Here is a 25,326-nt window from a genome sequence, read left to right as displayed (position 1 = left end):
ATATTATGTTAATTAGATGGCATTTCTTTTTATTATGAGTATGATGGCAGTTGAAGTCTGTATTGGAAGCAAAACTGACTATATATTTTTCTAGTTATGCTGAGTGTTTGGAATCATGCATAAACATATGATTGTTATGTATTATTGTAATAATTTTTCCATTCCTAATTAATAATTTTTTTATTAACAATAATCATAATCATTCAATTTGAAGTTTAGTCATACTTAAGGTGTTTCATTTTTCTCTAAAAATGTATTGTCAAATAAATTACACTCATTGAATGTCAACAAATTTTTTTATATCTTACTATATGATATTATTCTTTGAAATTAATGTTACTATTATTCAATATTTGATGCTTGCCCTTATATTGCAGAATTTGTGTGTAACTGCAGCTGATCGGCCTATTAAAGAGATATTAGAAAAGGAAAAAAAGGAATGTCTCTTCTTTAAGTTACTGTTATGCTTGGTATAGCTTTTTTATTTGTTAGTCACAGACTGACAATATAGAGTATATTTGCTAATTTTCTCTACAGGAGCTGGCTTATTGACATTGGAGGATTTGCAAAGAAAGTGAAAAGCACTACTCTATCTTCAGCTACATGTTTATCAATGAGTTCATCCCAACACTGGAAGGAGACCAAGGAATTTGCTACACACATCCGGAAAATCTTCCAGGTGAGATTTCTCTGACCTTTTTGCTTTCAATTCAAATATGTAAACTTTTACCACTCTTTTTATTATACTTGATTGAATAGGTTATGGAAAAGTGCCATGAATGACACATCAATGTAATGTGACTGCCTTTTGCACCTTAGAATTCAATGCTTGTTTTTAAATTGATGTTTGAAAAAATAAAACAGGACACAACATAATCTAAAAACACATTGAAAGTTTAAGTTCATTGAATCTCAATTTCTTCATTGAATCTCAAATTCCCTGTTAGATAGACTTGAACCTAATCAAGATTCTAATCATGTTGATAGTTATGTTTAATGCTTCAGTGATGGGGGTTGAGGGAAGGAAGAATATTTTATTGCCAGAAAAACTTAGTGGCTTCTAATTATGATTATCTTATAATTAACTCTACATGTTTAGGCTATTGTCCCTTTTCTGGGACTGTGTAACCAAATTACGTCTATTTTGTTTTTCAGGTGCTAAGAAAGATGGGAGTTATGTCCATTTGTTTCACAGAACAATCAATGCATATGCTACTGGTCAACGAAAGCATCGAAAGATTCATCATCAACAGGGTTTGACTGTAAATTGCCCGTTTTAATGTATAATTTCCACTTATGGCATGCAGAAAAAATAAAAAATGTAAGTAATGGAGATGTAGCAGACGACTCATATCATCGGTATAAGGTATATATGGTTTCAATAGTAGTATTTTAGAAGTAGTTTTCATATGAATAAAGAATATAATTGATATGTAGACTCATGATAGACTGGTCCACCTGTTTTAGGAGGATATTGGAATCATGAAGTATATGAATTTGGATGCTTATAGATTTTCCATTTCATGGTCTAGGGTACTACCGAGTAGGTCAAGTTTTATTGAAATTCCACCCAAATAATTTTTTTTCCTTAGTTTGTGTTCCATAGTAACTATTATTAATTTCTTATAAATCATTTGCAGAAGGAAAACTTAGTGCAGGTGTAAACCATGAAGGAGTAAACTACTACAACAACCTCATCAATGAGCTCATGGCTAATGGTCATAATTTATTGACCCAAATTTCATAACTATGTATTATTATTATTATTATTATTATTATTATTATTATTATTATTATTATTATTATTATTATTATTATTGTTGTTGTTGTTGACGTCACAAATTTCGTGTGTTATCACTACATTCATTCTTATTATATAATAATTACATAATCACTAATTATTAGAATATTCTAATTAATAACACTAATATACTTTTTTTTTCTAATTAAGATAATTATAATTATAGTAACCAATGATGATTAGAATATTCTAAAAAAAATTATATTTTCTAATTCAAATTACTTAATAACACAAATATATTTTTATTCTAATTTAAATTTGATTAACACTAATATGTTTTTTTTGGTAATTATGATAGTAAAAACAAATTAAATGTTATCTTAAATAATAATAATAATAACTACTTACATTTTTATTATTAAAAAATACAATAGTTAAATACATTAAAAAGTTATAATAATATAAAATTAATACTCATGCAAGGCAGTATAATCGACACTGTTGTGACAATTTTCTCTGGGACAGTGTGTGATTTGGTTGAAAGACGCCCTATGTTGATAACATCTTCTATCATGTTCTTCCTTAGTGGTTTGGTAATGTTGTGGGCACCTAATGTTGTTATTGTTCTGTTAGCGAGGATAATTGATGGGGTTGTCATTGCTCATGCTGTTACTCTTACTCCTCTCTACATATCTGAGATAGTGCCGGCTGACATCAGGGGCCAATTGAACACTTATTCTCTGAACCTTGGGCCGCTACAAGCAACAGGAATTAGAGTGTGGACAATATTTAATATTTAATCCATTTGATTTGATGTAACATTACATTAGTAGCTACTTTCGGTGTCTTTAAAATTTCCTTTGTTATTTTGCTTTTCCTTTTTTATGCATATTTTGCATTGAGCAATTCTTACAGCAACACATTATTTATAAATGCAAACAATCAAGAGAGGGGTAAAATAATTATTTTAATATTATATAATTATATATTAAAAAAATTATGCATAGGTAAAAAAATGTATTTCACAAATAAAAACTTATATTTTGTAATATACTCTGTTAATGTTTACTTATCTTATTTTGCTGTTAATCAACTTTGTTCTCAATCAACATTATGCTGATAATCTTCAATTTTCTGTTAATCAACTTTATTATTTTGGTGTCCATCAACATTTAGAAAATGCTTACCAAATAACCTGTGTATGTGCACGGGTTGCAGACTAGTTTAATGGATAAGTTTGAGTTATCTATGATCTATAACTATAAATTGTGAATTATAGAATAAAGAATATGCATTTTACTAATTTTATGTTGAAAAACAAAAAATGACGATACCATTACCCACAAATTAAGGAAATTCTGTCTTTCATTCAATTCAACATAGCCAAATCTAAAGTCTTTAGTCACGGGTGGCACAGCTTAATTATGTAGTTATTACTTATAATTAGTATCTTATAAAAAGACTCCCAATTTCATTTTATGGTTTTTTTCCTTGAATACACACTCTTTCCTTTTTTTTCCAATGTACACCATCATTTTGTAATTTAATTTCCAATAAAATGAAAGTGGTTAAAGAGACCCATAGCTGCAAATTCAGATGAATGTGAATACACTTTCTTTTCTTTTTGTTTTCTTTAAATTTAAAATATTATAAATATAAATATTATATTATATAAATTTTTTAATTTATTTTAAAATTACTTATTTGTTAAATTAAATTTTATAATTTTGTTTTTTATTTTTTAAAGAAAAATATACAGATCAAGAAAAATAAAAAAATGGATAAAATTAGAGTATAATTTTTTAGTTACATTATATGTAATTTTGTAGTTAAATTTATGTGTTATTGATATTTTTTGTTATGTTCGCTAATTAAAAAATAAGAAAATTAGTTAGTAATATTAAAACAAATTAAAAAACACACTGAAAAAATAATTGCAAAGCGTTGTGAATTTTGACAGTTATGTTATTATATCACCTAGTGCAGTAAAAGTGGGTAAACTGAAAATTGGATTTTTTTCGTAAATACATATTCTCCCTCCTACTTTCTTTCTATCTACACTATTTCTTAATTTAATTCTCAATATATATTATTTGAGACTTTCTCTCTCCTTTTTGTTCTTTTTAATTTAAAATATTGTAAAATATAAATATTATATTATATAATTTTTTAATTGGTTTTAAAATTACTGATTTATTAAATTAAATTTTATAATTTTCTTTAAAAAAATAAAAAACAAAATAAAAAAATTTAATTTAATAAATAAGTAACTTTAAAATCAATTAAAAAAATTATATAATATAATATTTTGAATTAAAAAAAACAGAAAGAAGAGAGAAAATCACAATTGGAAATTAAATTGTAAAATAATGTAAATTGAAAAAAAAAACAGGAAAGAAGGTATATTTATGGAAAAAAAATCCTAAAAATTACTAATTTAAATTTAAATAAAAAATTATGGCAACACGCAAAAAGTGATAACGGAACACGGAGAGAAAAAAATGGACAAATTTAAAGAAAACAATTATTTCAACCAGGAGCGTATTCACCACCAAAAAAACCTCATTTCATTTTCACAAAAATGGAATCTCTGATAGAAAATATTACCAAAAATCTAAGAAAAGTGAAATTCTATGTTTCAGTTCCAATTTCAATTTTCGTTTTTCTCAGATCCGATTTCCAATTTTCCCACTCAATCGCATTTTCCACCTAAATGAAAGTCCAAGAAAACCTCGCCATTTCCAATTTCCACTTCGTGATTTCCGTTTCCTAAGGGAATGAAAGAAACGACGATGTTTCGTTTGCAGCAGGAAAAGATCCGCAAACAAATTTGATTCCCAATTCGTTCTTCGAATTTGCGATTGCGAAGGTGTTGCCGCCATGGCCGATGCTCTCTCGGTGATTCCGGCAGCCGTGCTTCGAAACCTCGCCGACAAGCTCTACGAGAAGCGCAAGAATGCAGCACTGGAGGTTTTTTTTTTCTCTCTTCAGTAATTATGATTTTTTGTTCCTTTCTATTTTTTATGGTTGTTCCAATTTAGTGAAATTTGAGGGCGTTGGTGAATTTAAAGGGTTTTGTGTTATTATTATAGGTTGAGGGGATAGTGAAGCAGCTTGCTGGTGCTGGGGATCATGATAGGATTACTGCTGTGATCAATTTGTTGACTACGGAATATACTTTTTCGCCACAAGCAAATCACCGCAAGGTAGTGCTAATTATGTTATTTATCTTTAATTTGGGTTAATTCTAGTTTGAATTTAATAATTTGATCATTTTTTAAAAAAAATTAATGAAGGGAGGGTTGATAAGCTTAGCTGCTGCCACTGTTGGGTTGACTACTGAAGCTGCTCAGCATCTTGAGGTAAGGGGTTGCCTTGCCCATCACTAGTAATTTTTGTCATGGATTACAATTGAACTCTTCCCACTTATTAAATTATGCAAATTTCATTTTGGGTGGTGTATCTTAGAAGTTTGATAGTGGTCACTGGATTTTAGTGGAAGAGAATATTCTTGCTGTGTGTGCGTGCACATATGCGCACGTGATTGAGAGAGAGAGTATAAGTGCGTGTGGCTACCTTTGTGTCGTCAGTTAATTGTTTGGTCTTTGGATTAATTTGCTGTTACATGAGGAAAGAATTATGATTTTCTCAAAAACCCTTTTCTTGTTCTTTAATTATGTGTTAATGTTGATGGTCTTTGATTTTTTCTTAACATTATGAGTACGAGTAATATATTACATGGGCATGGTGTTATTTTTCTGCCTATAAAAACCGGGTACTGCTTGTTAGTCACATTGACTTGATAAGTTGTCAGAACTGCGGATAATTCCATCTAATCAGTCCTATGTATCAGAAGCTCCCTGGGGGATGTTTTTCAAAGATATGGCCATAAAAATAGTTCCTTTTCAGTTTCAGAACTCGTGTATACATATTTAGATGCATATCTATGTCTGTAATTTTGGATATGCGATAATATTCAGCAAAAACTATTTGTCTTGTAATTCATAAGCAGATTTGATGACTTTTTAGTTTTTACCATAGTTTAAACCTTCTTTAGCTGCATTTTTTAGCATCTATAGCACAAGACATTTTGAAAATGAAAGCATTATAAAACTGCAATTTCAAGCATGTCAGTGAATGGAATATAATACGTGTAATTTTGTTCTTGTTATCGACACGAAAAATGATAATTACTTTGGATGCTGGTTCTGTTCTTTCTGGTTAAGCTGATGTTAACATGGTTCAAAATTTTAGGACGAGGTTTAAAAGAACAAAAAAGATGATTTCACCTAAAAGTATAAAATTGATGTGTGTATTCATTTTCCTTCTTTTGGAAGGAAAATTGTATAATATATTATTAAGATAAGCAAAAACAGTACAAGTGGTACTGAATGAAAAGATAATACAAAGCACCTCTGGTGCTGCCTCCCAAAGATAAAACCCAATCTAACCCCCTGTATATTTTGTATTTGACAGCAAATTGTACCCCCTGTATTAGATTCTTTTGCCGATCAAGATAGCAGAGTTCGTTATTATGCTTGCGAAGCATTATACAACATAGCAAAGGTGAAGAGCTAATTCTTCTTACCTATATAAACCTTTAATACGATAATGTGCAATCCTCCCATGTCAATCTTGTTTTGATGCTAGGTTGTGAGAGGGGATTTTATTATATTCTTCAACCAGATCTTTGATGCCTTATGCAAGCTTTCTGCAGACTCAGATGCCAATGTACAAAGTGCTGCTCATCTCTTAGATCAACTTGTTAAGGTATAATATAATAAATTTCTCCTGAACTCCAACAATCCTTTGAGCAGATTTACATGTGTGCACAACTGTACATATCAAATGTTTTTTGAATAGGTATTGATCTAATAGTGATTTGAATTACTGTTCCTTTTGATTAACTAATGATTAAATGTTAATTTATTCAAACAGAATATTGTGACTGAAAGTGATCAGTTCAGGTGCCCCTTCTTCTTTCTTCTATGCTATATGTTTCTCTGTATGACTGTATCCTGTTGTGTTTTAAATTTAAAAGACTTGTCAATACAGAGATCTCAGACTGATTTGTAATGCTTCATGCCTCCATTTTACTCTCTTGATTGTCAGTATTGAAGAATTTATACCATTGTTGAGGGACCGCATGAATGTATTGAATCCATATGTCCATCAGTTTTTGGTAGGATGGATTACTGTATTGGACAGTGTCCCGGATATTGACATGCTTGGCTTTCTTCCTGATTTTCTTGATGGTAAGTGTATCAGCTAAAGAATCAATTTTTTTTGTTTCTATGCACTTGACATGTTATCTACAACATCAATGTAAACCAGCTAATCGTTCATAAACATCTCAGGTTTGTTTAATATGTTGAGTGATTCAAGTCATGAAATACGTCAACAAGCTGATTCAGCCCTTTCTGAGTTTCTTCAAGAGATTAAGAATTCGCCAGTAAGGTTTCTACTAATGTATCTTTTTTCCTTTTTGTTGGAGTAGCAAGCCTTTTGAAATTATTCATACCACAATTCTGCTTTTAGGGCAGGGCATTGTTTTTACTGTTAGCTTCTTGGGGAGGGTTTATTACAGCATATGTCTGCTTTCATATGTTTCCCATCTTTTAGGGTTAATCTCTTTGCTGACTCCTTTCTCTTTGTGCATTTTGTGTTTATTAACTGTGATGTACAATGTGCATCTTTTTCACCTAATATATTGAAAGAAAAACAACATGTTTTGTTCATTTGTCATTTTCTGACTCGAGCAGTGCTACTCTTGAAGTCTGTAGATTATGGTCGAATGGCTGAAATACTGGTACAAAGGGCAGGTTCTCCAGATGAATTTACTAGGTTAACAGCTATCACATGGGTGAGTGGTATTGCAATGTTTTGACTTGTTAAACAAGTCTTTATTGTAATTAAACTTTCATTTAGTGTTGGCATCTGGTCAAAATATTATGTATTGTTTGTTGTTCATTATTATTTTCCTTAAATAATGTCTGTGCTTTCTTGTTTTAACAGATAAATGAGTTTGTCAAACTTGGTGGATATCAGCTTGTTCCATATTATGCTGACATTCTTAGAGCCATTTTGCCTTGCATATCCAATAAAGAAGAGAAAATTAGAGTGGTGGGCTTACTTGAGCTTTCCCTGTTTCTCCTCCTCTTTACTTTTTTTTTTATTTACCTTTTTAAATTCTCGGTTTTGTATAATGTTTAATTTTGTTGTTGCCTGTGATGGAAAGCAATGCTTTAGAAATAATTTCTGGCTTATGTATAAGGTTGCTCGTGAAACCAATGAAGAGCTACGTGCAATCCAGGCCGATCCAGCTGAAGCATTTGATGTAGGAGCAATCCTCTCCATTGCTAGGAGGTGTAGTTTTTTTAACCTGAGAAAATTGCTAGGTTTCAATTTGAGTATACTTTCTGTTAAAAAATTATTGATTTGTATAGTGCTATGGGAATCCAAGAACCAATTGGGAAATGATTATGAGGATCTTTTTTGTTTAGCCAACTCTATTTTGCATTTATTATTCTGCAGAATGATTTTGGGAATGGTTTGACTGGTTAGGAAACTATCTAGTGAATGGGTGGCTACTCGTATTGAAGCTTTGCACTGGATATCTACCCTTTTATCCAAACATCGTAGTGTGGTGATTCAATTTAATTCATCTTTTATTTTGATATATTTTGAGGCTGCTATGAATACATGGACTTAATCTAGTCTTTTGATATGTTCCTTGGAGTCTTTGTCATATAGCTCAATTCCATGCCACTTTTGATATTTCTGAAATCTTTGGAAACTTCTGTTGTTTATGCCTTATATATCATGAGTGGCCCTTGATTATATGTTTTCTGAGAGTTTAATTTCTATTGATTAATAATAGAACTTACTTGGCTGTAACCAGTAGCTAATGCTATTTTGCTCTTTTTATATTTTTACCTTTTGCTTGTATATCAAATGAGATTATGCCTTTCTTTTGGTTATTCCAGGAATAAGGGATCTACTGTAATTTTATTTGATATGGTTTAATTTATTATGGTAGAAAAGGTCTTAGCCATTAAGTGCATGCTTGTTTGTGCTTTTTCCTAAAAAGTTTTTTTTTTTAACTAAAAATATCTTAAAAATTCAGAATAAAAATGCAATGCTTTTGAAAAAACGAGCAAAAACCTAAAATAAAAAAATCTGTTTTACGACTTTCCTCAGAAGTTGAAAATAGCTTTTGGAGAAAAGGAACTTTTAGAAGAAAAAAAACTGAATTATAGAATCGTAAGTTTTCTAAGCTTTAACAGCCAGGCCCTTGACTCAATTCTGCAAATAATTTTGAAGTTGTCATAACTGTCAAACTGAATAAAATAACATAACTTTCATTCTTTATCACAACATCAATTGTTTTTATTCCATTGGATGAGGTCAGCTACATGGATCATGTGACATCACTAGGTTCGGTTAACAATCAAATTCCCTGATATTATTCACTCTGGGCTTTCTTTGCATATATCCAAACCATCTTAACCCATTTTGTGTCATCTTATCCTTGATGGGTACCACACTAATATCCCTTATTTAATCATTTTGTACCCTATCCTTTCTTGTGTGACAGTGGTGTGACCACATATCTTAACATTCTCATTTATGCTACTCTCACTCTTTTCTTTGTTTATCACACAACGCACAAATATAGTTTGTGTACCAATTTATTGTTTGGTGTCAAGAAAGCATGATACTTCTAAATAGTAGCCTAACCATGTTGTGTTGTACATGTGTCAAACATGCATTAATGTTGGACATGGCATGGACACTTCAAACCTTTTTAGCTGCTTTTTACAACTTTTATTAATTTTAGTTTTTACACCCTGGTTCTATTTTTATTGGTTCTGTTTTTATTGTTTCTGTTCAGCCCTCGTCTACTAATTGCAATGTCTAAACCATGAAACTTTGCACTTTGCATTATGCTTTTATCCTTTTGTTATTTTGAACTCTTGAATGAGTTTATTTGGTGTTGGTTATTGTGTGAACTCATGAAACTTTTTTAGTTTAGTTGAATGCAATCCATTGTTTTTTTTAATTTTTTAATTTATATTTATTTTTTATCTATTGTTTTGTTGATATATATATATATATATATATATATATATATATATATATATATATATATATATATATATATATATATATATTTGTCCGCCATTTGCCGCTACGCCATCCGCCATATTTTTATGGCAGATTTTTGGCTTTCCGCCATGAACCGCCATCCACCATATTTTTATGGCAGATTTTTGGCTTTCCGCCATGAACCGCCATCCGCCATTAACAACATTGGTTGCTAAGGACTGATGTTAACAAAACTGCTAATTTTATGCATATTATAGAAGTGCCATGTCCTGCAATTTTTGAATTTTGACTAATCTTTGTGTCCATGTTGTGTTGTATCCATGTCTCCCATGTTGTATCCGTGCCTTCTAGTTTGGCAATCTTTTCCCTTTGGTGCAAAACTTTATTTTTCTTAATATCAGCCCCTTTGAATAATTACTTTTCAATTTGCATGAAATATTTTGTAATGTTGTTTCCCTTTTGTGCAAAACTTTACTTTTCGTTACGTCCATGCTCACTATAGACTTTCCTTGTCTGAAACAGGTTTTGACATTTCTGAATGACATATTTGATACCCTACTCAAAGCTCTTTCAGATTCATCTGTTGAGGTAGCATCCTGGTGATAGCATTTTTTTCTTCTATTTTTTATTTCATCAAACCAATCATTTATTTCTTGTGAACTTTGTGCATATGTTCTAATGAAGTTGTGGTTTTACCTGTATATTTATAGTGTTTATCAAAATATTACATGGATAAATTATAGTGCATTCGTATCATTTCAACTTCAACAATCACAAGTAGTTGATTTGCTAAGTCTAACAACCTACCTTAAGTGTTTGGAAATATGGAGTGGCCTAGGATTTCTATTCTCTAATACTTTCTCCGGTCCTTAAGATAAGAAACAAATGAGTGCATTTTTTGGTCATAATTATAAGAAACATAGACCCACTTTTAGGTGAATTGCTAATTTTCTTTTATATCCTCAATTCATTGTGAAATCTATTAGTGAGACACCCACTCATTTTCTTTGCAAGTGGATGTATTTATTGATCTATTAAGTCACACTAATTTGTGGGAAAATTTATCTCTTGAATATGTAGTGTCATTAAATATAGCTACCATTTAAACGATTTAATTCTATGGGTATTTCAGGAATAAAATTTGATTCATGGCATTAATTAAAATTAACTAACTAAACTAATTTCATTGGTCTTGATAAATTAGTAATTTGTATCTTTTATAAAGGACTGAAGGGAGTATTTTTTACGTGCCAATACATTAAATTTGTTCTAATATTAGATGATATGCAAAGAGATTGGACAGTTTTTTTTTTTTTTATTATGGTTGGACTGACTTCATATCCCTTATTAAGTGTCGGTGCCTCCCTTTGCAATACATCCTTAGACAAAATGAAGAAGACCATTCAGCACATGCCCTATTGGCTAAAGGGGTTATCTAGGTACTGTAAGCCATATTATACTGAGCAAACATGATGTTGGTAATGCTTCAATTACATAGATGGGATGATTGAAAGTGGGCAGTTGCCATTTCCCATTCCATCCTATTATAGTTCTCAGAGTCTAGTAACATCATTTCTCTAAGATATGTAGTTTTCTTGAGATAGAGAACATGGAAGATGATAAAATTGGAGATCAGAAGGATGAAGGCTCAATATTGTTGCTTTAAAATTTATTTTTTACTTTCCACTTTGTCATTAGTGAAGCTTGATATCTCAAGCAGTAACTTCTAACAAAATGTCCTTAAAAACACTTTCAAGTGATTTTTTTATATGAAAAATTGTTTCTGAAAATGGAGTGTATGTTTGGTTTTGTTAGAAGGCCATATAGATAGATATCTTGTATATGCCTTCTTGGCTGTTAAGCAATCCTTTGAAAATTGTATCAAATCATCCATTTCAACTGGTTGGGATCATGAACCAGCTATGTCTATGGTTTGAACATTATCTGGTTCAACCTCAATTCGATCATGATCTAACAAAAAAAATTGTGGTCAAACCAATCAAATAATGACCTCATTGACCTGAGAATCTGACCAATTATTTCTATCTCTGGTTTGGTTTTTAAAAGATTGCTTGAGTTTTGAATGGATAAAAAAGTGATATTTTTTAACTTTTCCTGGTACGCTATTTTCTGTAATTTGGGAAATCAATAATTCACTTGTATTAACCTTAATTCATTTCAATTTGGTAATATTAAATAGGTTGTGCTTCTAGTTCTTGATGTTCATGCATGCATTGCAAGAGATCCTCACCTCTTCCGGCAGCTTGTTGTTTTTCTAGTGCACAATTTTCAACTAGATAATTTTCTTTTGGAGAAGTAAGCTATTTTCCTTTGTCCTATGAATTCTAGTTATAATTTACCTAAATATGTTACTACCTCTAATATCCACTTTTTCATTCATTAAAATTTTTAATTTTATATTATAAATTCCAGGCATGGTGCTTTGATAGTCCGTCGCCTTTGTGTTCTTTTGAATGCTGAGAGAGTCTACCGTGAACTTTCCACAATATTAGAAGGAGAAACTGATTTGGATTTTGCGTCAATTATGGTTCAGGTTTGTGACTTTTTCAAGTGCTTAATAATGGCTGCAATGGATTTTCTTGTTTTTGTTTCATTAATATATTGTGTTACGGGGATGGAAAAGAAAGCAAAAGATAAGAGAGAACTATTTGCAATTATTGGTGGTGGTTTCCACTTTTATTAGACTGTTGGGAAATTTCTTTTGGTTAGACTTACACATCACACTGATGGAAATGTGGATATACCAAACATTCATGTTTAAAAGAGAAGACCCTCAATTTGATCCTCCAAAGTTATACACGTTACCACATTAACCGTTCAAAAGTTTTGCCAATCAAATTAGTTTCTGAAAGATTCTTTTTGTTTCAAAATTAGTCCCTCAAAGCTTTTAATTTCTTACTAAATCCCTCAAATATTCTTTTTTATCACTGCTTTAATTCTCCTTAAAGACTGATATGGTGACATTTTAGATTTTTCCCCCGAGACTTAATCCATCATTTAGACTATACCTCCAAAGATTCTTATTGTGAACCACTTTAGTCCTCCATAACGACCAATATGATTACATTTTAGATCTTTGAGAGATTACTTGGGTTGCAGATTAAGTCTTTAAAGCTCTAAATTGGTAATAAAATCTTTGGAGGTCTAATATGGTGATAATTTTAATTTTTGAGGGACTAATTTGTTGATCCAAATTTTTGAATGACTAATATGGTGACTCATATAACTTTGGAGGACTAAGTTGATGGTTTTTACTTTTTAAAATAAATATATTGTCCTGTAATGGAATTTGAAGCTTGAGATTCCAAAGGTCAAAGCTTCTGCTATTTGGCAGGAAAATGTTTTCATTGTTTATCCAATAATGCTCAATGATTCTGCATTTTAGGCTTCAATCTATTTTATGGAATTGAAGTTAATGACTGATGTATAACTTCGTAGATGATGTTGGAATCAACAGTTGTAGGACGCTATTATCAATATTGTAATTTTTGTTTCTTTTTGTTCCATTGTTGTATTTATTCTTCTTTTTCACGAGTCTGAAGATTAGACTGCCCTATGTAATGAAGCAGTATTCATCACATTTATTTATTTTTCCTTTTTAAAATATTTCAGGCTCTGAATTTGATCTTACTTACATCATCAGAATTATCTGAGATTCGAGATCTTTTGAAGCAATCACTGGTAAATCCTGCTGGGAAGGACTTGTATGTTTCTCTGTATGCCTCTTGGTGTCATTCTCCTATGGCAATTATAAGTCTTTGCTTTTTAGCTCAGGTAGGTCTCTATAACACGATTCTGATTATTGGTTACCATTTCAAGTTTTTCTTTCTCTAGCAAGTGCACACATGCCACATGCACACATTGTAAAAATGTCTTTTTGTGGATACTAGCTTTAGCAATATTTGGATCATATGATCTCTTTTTTTTTAAATTAAATTTTTGTCTTCCCCAACAGACTTACCAACATGCCAGTGCTGTGATTCAATCACTGGAGGAGGAGGATATTAATGTCAAATTTTTGGTCCAACTGGATAAATTGATTCGCTTGATGGAAACTCCAATCTTTGCTTATCTTCGATAGCAGGTGCTTAATTAAAACATGTTTCATCAGTATGTATCTTTTAATAACATATTTTGTACTTTGTCTGGTAAAATATGATGGATATGGAGTTGTTGAATGGTTGATTGTGTTTCTTCTTCTTCTTCTTCTTATTATTATTATTTCTAAACTATAAAACAATTATTTTATTACCATATATGATAATTTTTCTTTAGGTTTCATTTATCTTACCACACACCAAACACTAAATGGTTCTTATTTGGATCAAACCTTCAGTAGACAATTAATCTGCGATATACATCTGATGCAGTCATCATTCTTTTATAATTTTTTAAACTTACAAGGTGGAGGTTAGCATATTAATAGGATAAGTTCTCTAATAGGCATTACTTGTATAATTTATCTTACTCTGTTTATCCTGTATCGTAATTTGAGAGCATTATATAAATATGGTATTGGTTATTATGGATTGAATATGAACAATGCATACTCAGAAAGAACTTTATTGCAATATATATAAATATCGAATTTTAAATACAGATCCCATTTTTGTAATTGATGTAATATACCCCACCCTTATAACTTATCATAATGGCTATTGTGCATTTGTAATAGAATTCATATAAAATCCTTTGTGATGTGGAACCCTGTTAAGGGAAGGAAAAATGATGGAATGCATCAACTATTATAATTTGAAATCGTGATAGTATCTATAAGCATAAAATCATATATAGGAATATTTAATGTGGTTCCCAATCCCTTTGTGGTGCCCTTTATTGACACACTCACCTTATACTATTCATGTGCCAATCCTCACGTTAGCTTTTGCCATTTCTTCACTGTGTTTGATATGGGTAATTTTCTCTTGCATGAGATGAATCAAGTGATGATTGGTCCTCTTTTCAATTTTGTTAAGGGATAGTTATCTTTTTAAATGGATTCTCTCATGTGCTGAAGTCATTATTTAATTTTGCAGCTTCTTGAACCTGGAAGATATATTTGGCTATTCAAGGCATTGTATGGTCTTCTGATGTTGCTTCCTCAGGTATCTGCAAACAATTTCTTCTTACCTATTGAGAAATTGTTGAGGCATTGATTTCCTTGTATGAACGGGATGTGTTCAAATATCCTTCTTTGGAGGTGATTTTTGAGACTTGCGTTGGTTAAAATACTTGAATTATTTTTAGTGTTTAGAAGTGACATTTTGCTTTGTATTATTTCCCTGTTCTCTGGTGTATATATTATCACTACATTCTTAATAAAGCCAATTTTCTTGTTTCAATGCACTGTTATTTCAAAAGAAGGAATGTGGTATATTATATGTGTCTACATTCCTTTGCATCCATCTCATTTTTGAGACATTTTCTATTTGGGTTTAATAGGCAGCTAGACCAAATTTATTCAATCTAGATGTTCAACTCCTGAATACATTTTTAAAAGGTACAAGTTTTGACACCCTTGTGTCATTGAATATAATGCCTTCTGCAAGTTCATTTTCATGTTTCACTTGCATGTTTTCTTAACATTGTGTCAGTAATATATATATATATTTTTTTTTCCTGGAGATGTTTGTCTGGCCAGTAAGAATTGTGATTCTTATGATAATAACTATTGTTGAATGTATCAACTTGATCTTCTTGCCAGTTATACCTTCTACAATCTACACTTCATGAATAACGAAGACTTGTGGAACGGGGAGGATAGTTGTGTAAATTATTGTTTCTTAGGCAGGTTGTCTTTCAGGAATACATGGTTTGATGTTTATATATTAACTCTTTTTATACTACTATGCAGCAAAGTGCCGCCTTTAAGATACTAAAAACGCGTTTAAAAGCTGTGCCATCGTATTCATTCAATGGCGAGCAGTTAAAGAGAATGCCTTCAGGGGATTCCTACCAATTTCATAATGTCCCTGATGGATTTCGAACCATTCAGGATGGTGACATAGCCGAAGACGGTGGCAGCTCACGTAATGGAATAAATTTTGCTGCAAGGCTACAACAGTTTCGGCAAATACAGCACCAGCATCGGCTGCTTTCCAAAACAGGCAAAATTGTGCAATTCTTCCACTTCATTGTCAAAGGTTGCTGACCTCTTCATTCTGCTTGTTGATTTTGTATTTTGGTTTTTATGTTTCACATAAATTATTGTGTAAAAATTCATAGAATATAGAGAATATTGGAAATGGAGAGGAAGAGGGAGATGGTGCCTGATTTATAATCGCTTAACATAGTATATTTTCTTTTATGTATTATTTTTGTCATCATTTGAGCTATCCTGCTTTATTCAGTGTTGTTAATAGCGGCCATGGCGGAGTTGCGTAGCGAATTTCTGAAAAAACGCTACCGAATAGCGGTGGCGTGGCGGGTTAAAGATGGCGGTGCCATGGCGGATGTGGCGGCAAGGCGGAAAATGACGGAATTTGTTTTTTTTTTTGTCCGCGGTAGGAGTTGAGTTGACCCGACCCAACCCTACCCGGTAACTTAATGAAAACCACGACCCCTCCCTACCTTTCAGAACGCAGCTGCAACCCCTCGAAGCTCCAACACACAGCGCGACCTCGGAACCCAGCCACAACCCCTGCAACCAGCCACGACAGCAGCCACGCGTGACCCGCTGCACACAGCAGCCAACAGCGACGACCCACGGCGTGAACGGCGGAGACGAGCACGGCGTGAACGACAACAACGCGAACGGAGAAGACGACCCCAACCCACATGCAGAACCGCGACTTATACTGGTGGGCAAAGCTTTTTTTTTTTTTTGGTTTTGTTTTTGCTGCTTGACACCCCTTTTTACTGTTTGCAACTTTTTTTCCATTTTTCTATTTGACACCCTCTTTTTACTTTCGACAGTCCCATTTTTAATTTTTTTTTCTATTTGACACCACAATTTTTATTTTTTTTGTTCAATCCTCTTTTAAATGGCTGAACCATCATTCGATGCTGCTACTGCAAGTGCAACGAGAAAAAATAAGGCAGACCCAGGCTGGAAATATTGTCATTCACTGGTGGAAGGAGATACAAACACCATTGTTTGTAATTTCTATGGAAAAATCACAAAGGGAGGAATAACCAGAGCTAAACAACACCTGATTGGGAAGTCGGGTAGCGTTGCAGCTTGCAAGAAAACTCCACCAAATGTAGTCGAAGAGTTGAAGGAATATATGACTACCAAAAAAATGAGACCACTTACAGTACTTCTGGCAGTGGTAATATGGCAAATATAAGAGATTTTGAATTTGGTGAACCAATTGGATGTGGTGGAAGTGAAGAAGATGAGTTTGCGGACTCTTGTAATGCTGCTGCAAGTGCAAAGACAAAGTGTGAAACTAAAAAAGGACCAATGGACAAATTTTGTAAAAATCCAGAAAATGCAATCAGTCGGAGAAAAATGGAGATGTTGAGGCAAATGAACATTAGAGAGTCAATGGATAAGAATGAAGTATTGAAGGTGCATCAACATATTGCTCACTTTTGGTATCAAGCAGGTTTGTCATTCAACCTCATTAAATTGAAAAACTTTGAGAATATGGTTGCAGCCATTGGTCAATATGGGCCACATTTACCCATTCCTAGCTATCATGACATTAGAGTTCCACTTCTCAAGAAGGAAGTTGAATATACTGAAAATTTGATGAAAGGCCATAGGGAGCAATGGGTCAAGTATGGTTGTACTATTATGTCTGATGCATGGACTGATCGGAAACAAAGATGCATCATTAATTTTTTGATTAACTCTCAAGCTGGTACCATGTTTTTGAAGTTTGTTGATGGCTCTGATTTTGTAAAGACAGGTGAAAAGCTTTTTGAGTTGCTTGATGCCATTGTGGAGGAAGTTGGAGAAGAGAATGTTGTTCAAGTTGTAACCGATAATGGGAGCAACTATGTTTTAGCGGGTAAGTTGTTGGAGGAGAAAAGGAAACATATTTATTTGACTCCTTGTGCAGCTCATTGTATTGATTTGATGCTTGAAGATATTGGGAAGCTTCCCTTGATAAGGAAGACAATTAGAAGGGCAATTAATCTAGTTGGATTTATCTATGCCCATTCTAATACCTTAAGTTTGTCGAGAAATTTTACAAACAAGAGGGAATTGGTGAGACATGCTATTACTAGACTTGCCACTTCTTATCTAACCTTGGAAAGGCTCCACAAAGAGAAAGCAAATATTAGAAAGATGTTTACTTCTGATGAATGGACCTTGAACAAGCTATCTAAGGAGCCTAAGGGAAAAGAAGCTGCAAAGGTAGTTCTCATGCCTTCTTTTTGGAATAGTGTGGTTTACATTCTTAAAGTCATGGCTCCACTTGTGAAAGTGCTTCGTCTTGTGGATGGTGAAAAGAAACCAGCCATGGGCTATATTTATGAAGCAATGGACAAGGCAAAAGAAACAATTATCATGTTTTTTAACAGCAATGAAAGCAAGTACAAAGATGTGTTTGCAATCATTGATAAAAGATGGAATTGTCAGCTTCATAAGCCATTGCATGCAGCTGCCCACTTCTTAAATCCAGAGTTCTTTTATGACAACACTGACTTGGAGTTTGATTTTGAGGTCACCAATGGTTTGTTTGAGTGCATTTAGAAGTTGATTCCACAATTTGATGTGCAACAAAAAATTCTAACCGAGTTGCATCTTTACAAGATTGGTGCTGAACACTTTGGTTCTAACTTTGCAATGACTCAAAAGAAAACTCATTCTCCTAGTAAGAAACTTTTACCATATGACAAATACAAATACCATACTATTTTTTTATGTATTAGTGTTATAATTCAGAATTCTAACTTTGAAGTTATGCTCTTGGTTGGTAATTGGTATTGCAGCATATTGGTGGCAAATGTTTGGGTCACAAACTCCAAATTTGCAAAAGCTAGCTATTAAAATTTTGAGTTTGACTTGCAGTGCTTCAGGATGTAAAAGAAATTGAAGTGTGTTTGAGCAAGTAATTGTGACAAAACTCTAGCTATACTTTTTAATTTTATTTAATTTTGATGATCAAGTTTTATTTGGAGTATATTTGAGATTGAAATCAACATTTATTTGTTATGTTGTAGATTCATTCCAAAAAAAGAAATAGGCTTGAGCACAAGAGGTTGCATGATTTGGTGTTTGTCAAATACAACCAACAATTGAAGCAAAGATATAATGCAAGAGATGAAATTTAAATGATGTTATCTTTGTGATAATGTTCATGCAAAAAATGTAAAGTTAGTTAATGATGGAACATTTCTCTTTACCTTTCAATTCCCCATTAGCATATTATAGAGAAAGCGATAATCCACCAAAAGGGTATGTTCAACTAATCAGTATCCTTATGGAACTTTAACATTGGTCTGCTTTTGTAGTCATAGTCATGTGTATCTCTACCCTAGTTGTCCCCAAGCCGAAACTCATCACTCCTCCACAAAATGAACAGCCATCTAACCCTCTACCAACCAGAAAGTGCTGTATTGGAGATCATGATTCAAAATGGAAAGTAACTTTGGAAAATGCAGTGATAGTTTTCTTGTCAAGCAATATTTTAAGACACCAAATAATTTTTGGCTTAAATAGCGTTAACTGATGATATGATATTGACTTGTCATGTCATAAAAGAATTTAACAGGACACTCATGTATGTGTTTTTTTGGTAAATTATGTTTTTAAATCCTTATCTATTTAAAAGAATTGATGATGTCACATTAGTTGGCAAGGGATTTAGAAACACAATTTATAAAAAGAAAATTATACGTGAATTCCTTATGAGACTCCTTGTTGATGACATGATAGTCAATGGATTGCCAACTTTGCTCAATAAATAGCAGAGACAAACAATTTTTTTTAAAATTTGTAGGAACTAAAACAAAAACAAAATCTTTAAAGAACTAAAAAAAAACCTATTTTATAGGAATCAAAAGTTATATAACTCCATTTTTTTCCATCTCAACTTAATAGCAGACAAATGCCTCTCAATTATGCTTAATATATCATTAGTCAACAAATTAAAGTCCAACCCCAACCAAATCATGGAGCGGATTTTTTTTTCTTTCAAAAAATCCAGTGCTAGATATAAGCTTTAACAGGACTTCCTTTCTATATTTTTTTAACTATGTACAAAAATCTACATCCGAATTCTGATTATCAGTCACATGTATTAGCTTACTCAACCGATTCTCTTGTGTAAAACTAACTAGTCAACTGGAATTTAAGCAGCTGAATCCAAGTGAGTGAACATTTCACTTTCCATTAAGGTGGCAGGATACCGGTTCAAGTTGACATACTCACTTATAGAGCATATATCTTCATAGGATCAGAATCATAATCATCCACATCTGATATGTTAACTGAGTAAGACCATGAGAATGATTTGCTTCCACTTGGTCTCTTGACTAATCTCTGGGAATCACTGCAGTGTCCAAAGCGTCGCCTAAAAACAAAGTAGCACAAGTATGCTAGAGTACCAAGTAGAATTGGTGCCCCCAAAAGTGTGACACTAATAGCCAGCCATGTTTCATCTCCAACAACCACGAATGATATAGCAAGAAAAGTACCACAAGTGCAGGCACAAGCAGCCCACATTAGCTTGTTAATCACTGACACAACCTGCCTTTGAGACCTTGTATCCCAAGCCACCAAAGTGATTTGAGCAACAACAACTGCAAGTGAAAGGAAAAGAGCTGTAGCATTCAAAAGGCAGAAAGCACTGAAGGCGGCATCATTGGCTATATTTGCTTCCCCAGCGTCTGGTTGCTTCTTTCGGTATTGACCAGGTAGACTGAATAAGGCCATGAAAGCTATTGACCCAAATAGGACAGCTACCACTGTGACAGAATTGATGGTGTTTTGAACTGCCTCTCTATGAATTTTCTTCAATTCCTTAGCAATACCGGAAACTCTTTTGCGAGTTTTTTCATTCTGTATGAGCTGTGACTGCACCTCATGCCTTATATCACTCACAGCTCTTTTTAGTTCCATGGTTTCATCCACTTTCCCAATATGCCTGGCATGCTTGGCACCACATTCTGTAAGGGCCTCCTTGATTTCCAAAGCTGAATCTCCATATCGCAGTTTATCTGCCAAATCCAAGGCTGTTTCCTTCTGATTATTGATGGCATTGACATTCAGAGCTGTGTAGGTTAACAAAAGGCTCACTATCTGAAATAAGAACCATGTATCAGTGGAGGCAGGAAAAATTCATTGAAGTATTAGAGTAATATACTTATTCTAATAGCAAGAAAGGCAGGCCTCAATTCTGAGAGGAAAAAACAAGCACATGCATTTTGTTTACTATAGCAGGATATCAAATATGTGTGTGAATGAACCTCATCTTATATCACATGAACTGTGTGTTTGGTTTTGTGTCATGTACACACGTTATCTAACAAAATTGCATCAACTACAGATAAATGAGGCAGTAGTTACAGATTCTAAGTTCTGTTTGACTTGCGGCCAAAAGCCTTAAACATAACATTGAACCAAACATGAACGAAGACAGTTTGGAGATAAACAATGAGTTAAAGTTACATAGCCCATTCCTCAAAATCCAAGATTGGCAGTGGGGTGGTGGTATTTTATTGTTACTATTTTACTAGCATACAAAATCACAGGATTAAAATCCCTTGCTAGGTCATCTGTGACCAAAGTTGATTAATAGATGTTTGAATTGCTTCTCCTTGAATTGGATTCTGCGGCATGTTATTATTTACACAACTGAGTTCAGGGCATGAAGAAAATATGTCCTACTATTGCTAGCTGAAGCACCAATAGTATCTTTGAAGGGTATAACAAATTTTGATTATAAGATTTAGGTATTTTGCGGTTTGAAAAATGCATTGTTAGAGAATGAACCATAGCTATACAGTAGAAGTAGAACCCTGTACCCTTAAAACCAGTGGGGAGAGGGGGAGAGGACAAAGACACTGTCTATAAGTTAACATTTTAATCACATCTGAACAGGTGAACTCTCACACTACTTTCAGCCCATGTCATCATTTGCATACAGTTGAAACAAATTTCTTAACAAAACTCACTATCATTCTTATTCATTAAACCACTCAAACAAGGCTGAAACTAAGTTTCTGAAAAGACATATTAGAATGAGCTAAGTCATGATGAGTGATATTTTTTTTTGAGTAGTCAAGTCGAGTGTTTATGTTCACAAATATTGAGCAAATGCAAGAATAGATGCTTATACAGGATACTTTGCAAGAGTGAACTGCCACCTCATACTGTTAATGGCCAAGAAAACTAAGAAGCTAACGTAATCACAGCATCATGAAAGATTGGATGGACCAGTTTATACTAAAACTGAAGCAAACACAGAATAAAAGAAATCAACTATGGTTCTATTGACCTGTGGACGGCATTTCCTGGTAGCCATGTGAAGAGCTGTGTTACCCTTCTTATCTCGTTCATTCAATATCGTAAGGTCAGCTTGTAATATCTCCTCCACCACTGAAGTACTTTGTCCTTTCACAGCCATATGCAGTGCAGTTTGACCCTTTCTATCTTTGATGCAGACTATTCCGGGATCCCGGGCAATCAGTGCTTTTACAATGCGAAGGATGCCATACCTTGCAGCATTGTGCAATGCAGTTTTGCCATTTTTCCTTACTATCATCATTGAACTCACATCAACATCCAATATTGCGTTCACTACATCCAAATGATCTTGGACAGCAGCGAAATATAAGGGACTAGTGTTAGAGGAGTTGCATAACTTACAAACCTCAGGCCAAGTACTCAAAATTTCCCTTACAATATCTGACAAAGATTGACAATCAAACATATCAGGATTCAAATCCTTATTATCATCAGTATAGCAGTGAAGTATGATATAATTGCAATGTAATAATTCTCCCTATGTCTTGATTTTTGCTTTTCATTTTGTTTTCCTCAGTACCCTTAATCTCTGTCAAAGAGGAGACCTCCTAACATTGGTCTTTGCCACTTTAGGACCTATAAATACTATAACAGAAATTGTAGCCAGGAGTTCAATAGTGTCACATACTTAGTAAACAAACTACAACTATTATCCTGAAATTTTAAAAGATGTGTTATCATTTGACCTATGACATGCATGACTAACTTGATCAATTTAAAAGCATACCCAATAGAGAAAATAAAATCAACATCAAATAAGGCACATCTGCAGGCTATAGCAATTGATGGTTCAAGTAGAATATTTGATCCTTCTAACTGATAATGTGTTGAAAAAAGAAAGAATGGAAAGAAAAATGTCACCAAGAAGGTGGAATATTGAGGTCTTTAAGGTGTTTTCCATGAAGTTTAATACTTAAATATTAAGATTGAAAAAATAAACCCAAATTCTTGAAAACTCAAATTTGGAACATTTGAGAATGAGTTTCCCTCATTTTGGTTTATGTAATTTCTGGCAAAACCTCTTCGGAGCATTTGCCTGAAGTATTGCTTTTTCAACCCCGGGAGTCTTTACATTGGAATGCTGGCTTTCCATGCTTGATCAGAAAATATTTCCCTAATCAAAAGTGATTCTTGGGAATTAGTGCTATCATAGGGATTAGAGTGATGTCACAGATTTATCTAAAAAATAAGTGAAAAGATTTCTAGTCTTTTCAATTCCCTTTAAGTTCAAAAGGTGTGAAGCCAAGGAAGCTAAATACATATATACCATCAACCAAAACTATCAATCTCATTTTTTTTTTTAAAATGGGTTTTATAGTGAATTAGATTTAACAATCCATCAATAGCAGAACCCATAAGCCATAACCAACCCCAAGAAATGTACAGATACCCAATTGAAGAGTCAAAAAGAAGAAAAAATGAAACTAAAGAACCAAAAAATCAATGAAACAAAACCTACCGAAATGGCCACCTTTGGCTGCAACGTGCAAGGGGTTCAAATCCGATTTGGCCCTGATCTTCAGCACCTCCATGTCACATAAACCAAGCAAGAAGCTGAACACCTCACGAAGACCAATCTCAGCAGCTATGTACAAAATGGTTTCCCCTGCATCGTTCTGCATAGACATGACCTCAGAAACCCCCTCAGCACCCTTGTTTTTCAGCTGCTGCTTGAGCCCTTCAAGGTCCCCACATCGAACCGCGTTGAAGATGGCTTGGTGGGTTACGAAGCACATAGCCTTTGAGTTTGAGTCCATACCCTCCTTCTCCTGCGCCACACAGGATTCAACTTTCACTTCTCTTCAACCTTGGTTGTGTTGTGTTGTTTACAATTGCACTCAATGCTTGATATGTTGTGTTGTGTTTATTAGTTTTATTATTTCTTGTGTTTGTGTTTTGGTTCCAAACCAGAAAAGATAGAGAAGAACATGTGAATGAATAGAAGAGAAGAGGGAGTATCTAAGTGGAAGAAGTGAAGTTGATGACAAGGTTGCATAAGACACGCGTTATTATTATTAAGTATTTATTTGTTTGTTTTAGGATGGTGGGGTCGTGTTGCACAGAAAATCCATGTGGGTGTGAGGGTGATGAGGGTATTTATTACTATTTAAGTATTGTTTGTTTTATTTATGTAAGCATATTCCACCCCTCCATTATCGTAAGCTACAGTGGCTGTTCCTTGTCCTGGTCGGTTATGGGTTATCTCTTTATCAAAATTGCACTTGCTTAATGGCTAATTAAGCTCGTTGAGTCCATGTTCTTAGAAGTTAATTGTAGGGTCTAACGTTTTAAGTCTAGAGTTGGGGTACAATTAGTATGCCACTTTCTCCTTCAATTTAGAAATTCTCTTGGAGGTCACCCCCATCTCGGGCTTTGAGGTTGGTGGGTTTTTTTTTAAACTTTTTTTTCCTACATATAAATCAATTTTACTACGAGTTGACTATATATGTTTAAAATTAATGTCACGCTATAAGTCACATGGTATATACATGTATTTTGATTTTCATCATTGATAATTAAATTTATTAAATTTATTAGTAAATATTTATTTATTTCAATCTAATAAAAATGAACCTCTCAAACTATATATAGAGAGAGGGTTATTTATATGCAATTTTATTTTCAACAATATATTATAGATTTAATGACACTTTTAATCCTAGAAATCTTGCAAGGTGACATTAACATATATGTTAATAGGTGATGATGTAATAAATGAAATGATAGTTCAATTTCCATATGCAATGCCACGTTAGCAACGACTGATCCACGTTAGGCACTAGTTTCTGAACTAAAATTTTAACATTTGTAAAAATAATAACATATATGTATAAGTATAAATAATTTGTAATATGAATATTCACCCTACAAATTTATTTATAATTTTATTATTTTAACTATCTTAATTGAATATTTTATATTTTTCCTTTTTTTAAAGTACATTTTAACCACTATCCTACAATTATATAAAATTATCGCTCTTAATCATTTTAATCTATATTTTTTTTCTTTATCCATATACTTGAAATTT

The 25,326-nt window shown here is 33.0% G+C and overlaps 5 protein-coding genes across 6 annotated transcripts; 3 read left to right on the top strand and 2 right to left on the bottom strand.

The window, feature by feature from the left end:
* Positions 1-531: 531 nt before the first annotated feature.
* Positions 532-1,747, bottom strand: LOC114420571. Its single transcript, XM_028386432.1, is given in 2 exon segments — positions 532-688; positions 1,138-1,747. Coding segments are annotated over 2 exon segments (429 nt in total). The 5' UTR covers positions 1,410-1,747.
* Positions 1,748-2,217: 470 nt separating this feature from the next.
* Positions 2,218-2,541, top strand: LOC114420570 (monosaccharide-sensing protein 3-like). Its single transcript, XM_028386431.1, has one exon. The coding sequence runs from the start codon at positions 2,218-2,220 to the stop codon at positions 2,539-2,541; it is 324 nt and encodes a 107-aa protein (XP_028242232.1).
* A 1,724-nt stretch (positions 2,542-4,265) lies between these two features.
* Positions 4,266-16,206, top strand: LOC114419275 (protein VAC14 homolog). Its single transcript, XM_028384914.1, has 19 exons — positions 4,266-4,711; positions 4,834-4,947; positions 5,038-5,103; positions 6,218-6,307; positions 6,392-6,511; positions 6,680-6,708; positions 6,854-6,996; positions 7,099-7,193; positions 7,518-7,604; positions 7,757-7,864; positions 8,016-8,107; positions 8,306-8,387; positions 10,373-10,438; positions 12,051-12,166; positions 12,284-12,404; positions 13,484-13,645; positions 13,827-13,955; positions 14,908-14,976; positions 15,726-16,206. The coding sequence occupies exons 1-17, from the start codon at positions 4,622-4,624 to the stop codon at positions 13,950-13,952; spliced, it is 1,707 nt and encodes a 568-aa protein (XP_028240715.1). The 5' UTR covers positions 4,266-4,621; the 3' UTR covers positions 13,953-13,955; positions 14,908-14,976; positions 15,726-16,206.
* Positions 16,207-16,759: 553 nt separating this feature from the next.
* On the top strand, positions 16,760-19,480 carry LOC114419276. The gene is made up of 2 exons (XM_028384915.1): positions 16,760-18,876; positions 18,989-19,480. Exon 1 carries the CDS (start codon positions 17,148-17,150, stop codon positions 18,516-18,518), a length of 1,371 nt encoding a protein of 456 aa, XP_028240716.1. The 5' UTR covers positions 16,760-17,147; the 3' UTR covers positions 18,519-18,876; positions 18,989-19,480.
* Positions 19,481-19,876: 396 nt separating this feature from the next.
* Positions 19,877-24,294, bottom strand: LOC114419274 (ankyrin repeat-containing protein At2g01680-like). 2 transcript variants are annotated; one of them, XM_028384911.1, is made up of 3 exons: positions 23,755-24,294; positions 22,267-22,676; positions 19,877-21,068 (listed from the first exon to the last, which is right to left on the bottom strand). In XM_028384911.1, the coding sequence occupies exons 1-3, from the start codon at positions 24,050-24,052 to the stop codon at positions 20,199-20,201; spliced, it is 1,578 nt and encodes a 525-aa protein (XP_028240712.1). In that variant the 5' UTR covers positions 24,053-24,294; the 3' UTR covers positions 19,877-20,198. The 2 variants fall into 2 exon arrangements, with proteins under 2 accessions (XP_028240712.1, XP_028240713.1); XM_028384912.1 differs by having other exon boundaries at positions 22,267-23,409; positions 23,755-23,895.
* Between the last annotated feature and the right edge of the window lie 1,032 nt (positions 24,295-25,326).

This window comes from Glycine soja, chromosome 7, assembly GCF_004193775.1.
Source record: "Glycine soja cultivar W05 chromosome 7, ASM419377v2, whole genome shotgun sequence".
Classification (NCBI taxonomy): Eukaryota; Viridiplantae; Streptophyta; class Magnoliopsida; order Fabales; family Fabaceae; genus Glycine; species Glycine soja.
Note: the sequence above shows the minus strand (reverse complement) of the source record. Positions and strands in the feature narration are given on the sequence as shown.

Coding starts and splice junctions, on each gene's coding strand:
- LOC114420570 (XM_028386431.1), top strand. CDS start 2,218: ATGCAAGGCAGTATAATCGACACTGTTGTGACAATTTTCTCTGGGACA.
- LOC114419275 (XM_028384914.1), top strand. CDS start 4,622: ATGGCCGATGCTCTCTCGGTGATTCCGGCAGCCGTGCTTCGAAACCTC. Junction 5,104..6,217: donor AAGCTGCTCAGCATCTTGAG/GTAAGGGGTTGC, acceptor TGTATTTGACAG/CAAATTGTACCCCCTGTATT. Junction 7,194..7,517: donor AAGAGATTAAGAATTCGCCA/GTAAGGTTTCTA, acceptor CTACTCTTGAAG/TCTGTAGATTATGGTCGAAT.
- LOC114419276 (XM_028384915.1), top strand. CDS start 17,148: ATGGCAAATATAAGAGATTTTGAATTTGGTGAACCAATTGGATGTGGT.
- LOC114419274 (XM_028384911.1), bottom strand. CDS start 24,052: ATGGACTCAAACTCAAAGGCTATGTGCTTCGTAACCCACCAAGCCATC. Junction 22,677..23,754: donor AGCCAAAGGTGGCCATTTCG/GTAGGTTTTGTT, acceptor AATCTTTGTCAG/ATATTGTAAGGGAAATTTTG. Junction 21,069..22,266: donor CCAGGAAATGCCGTCCACAG/GTCAATAGAACC, acceptor TTCTTATTTCAG/ATAGTGAGCCTTTTGTTAAC.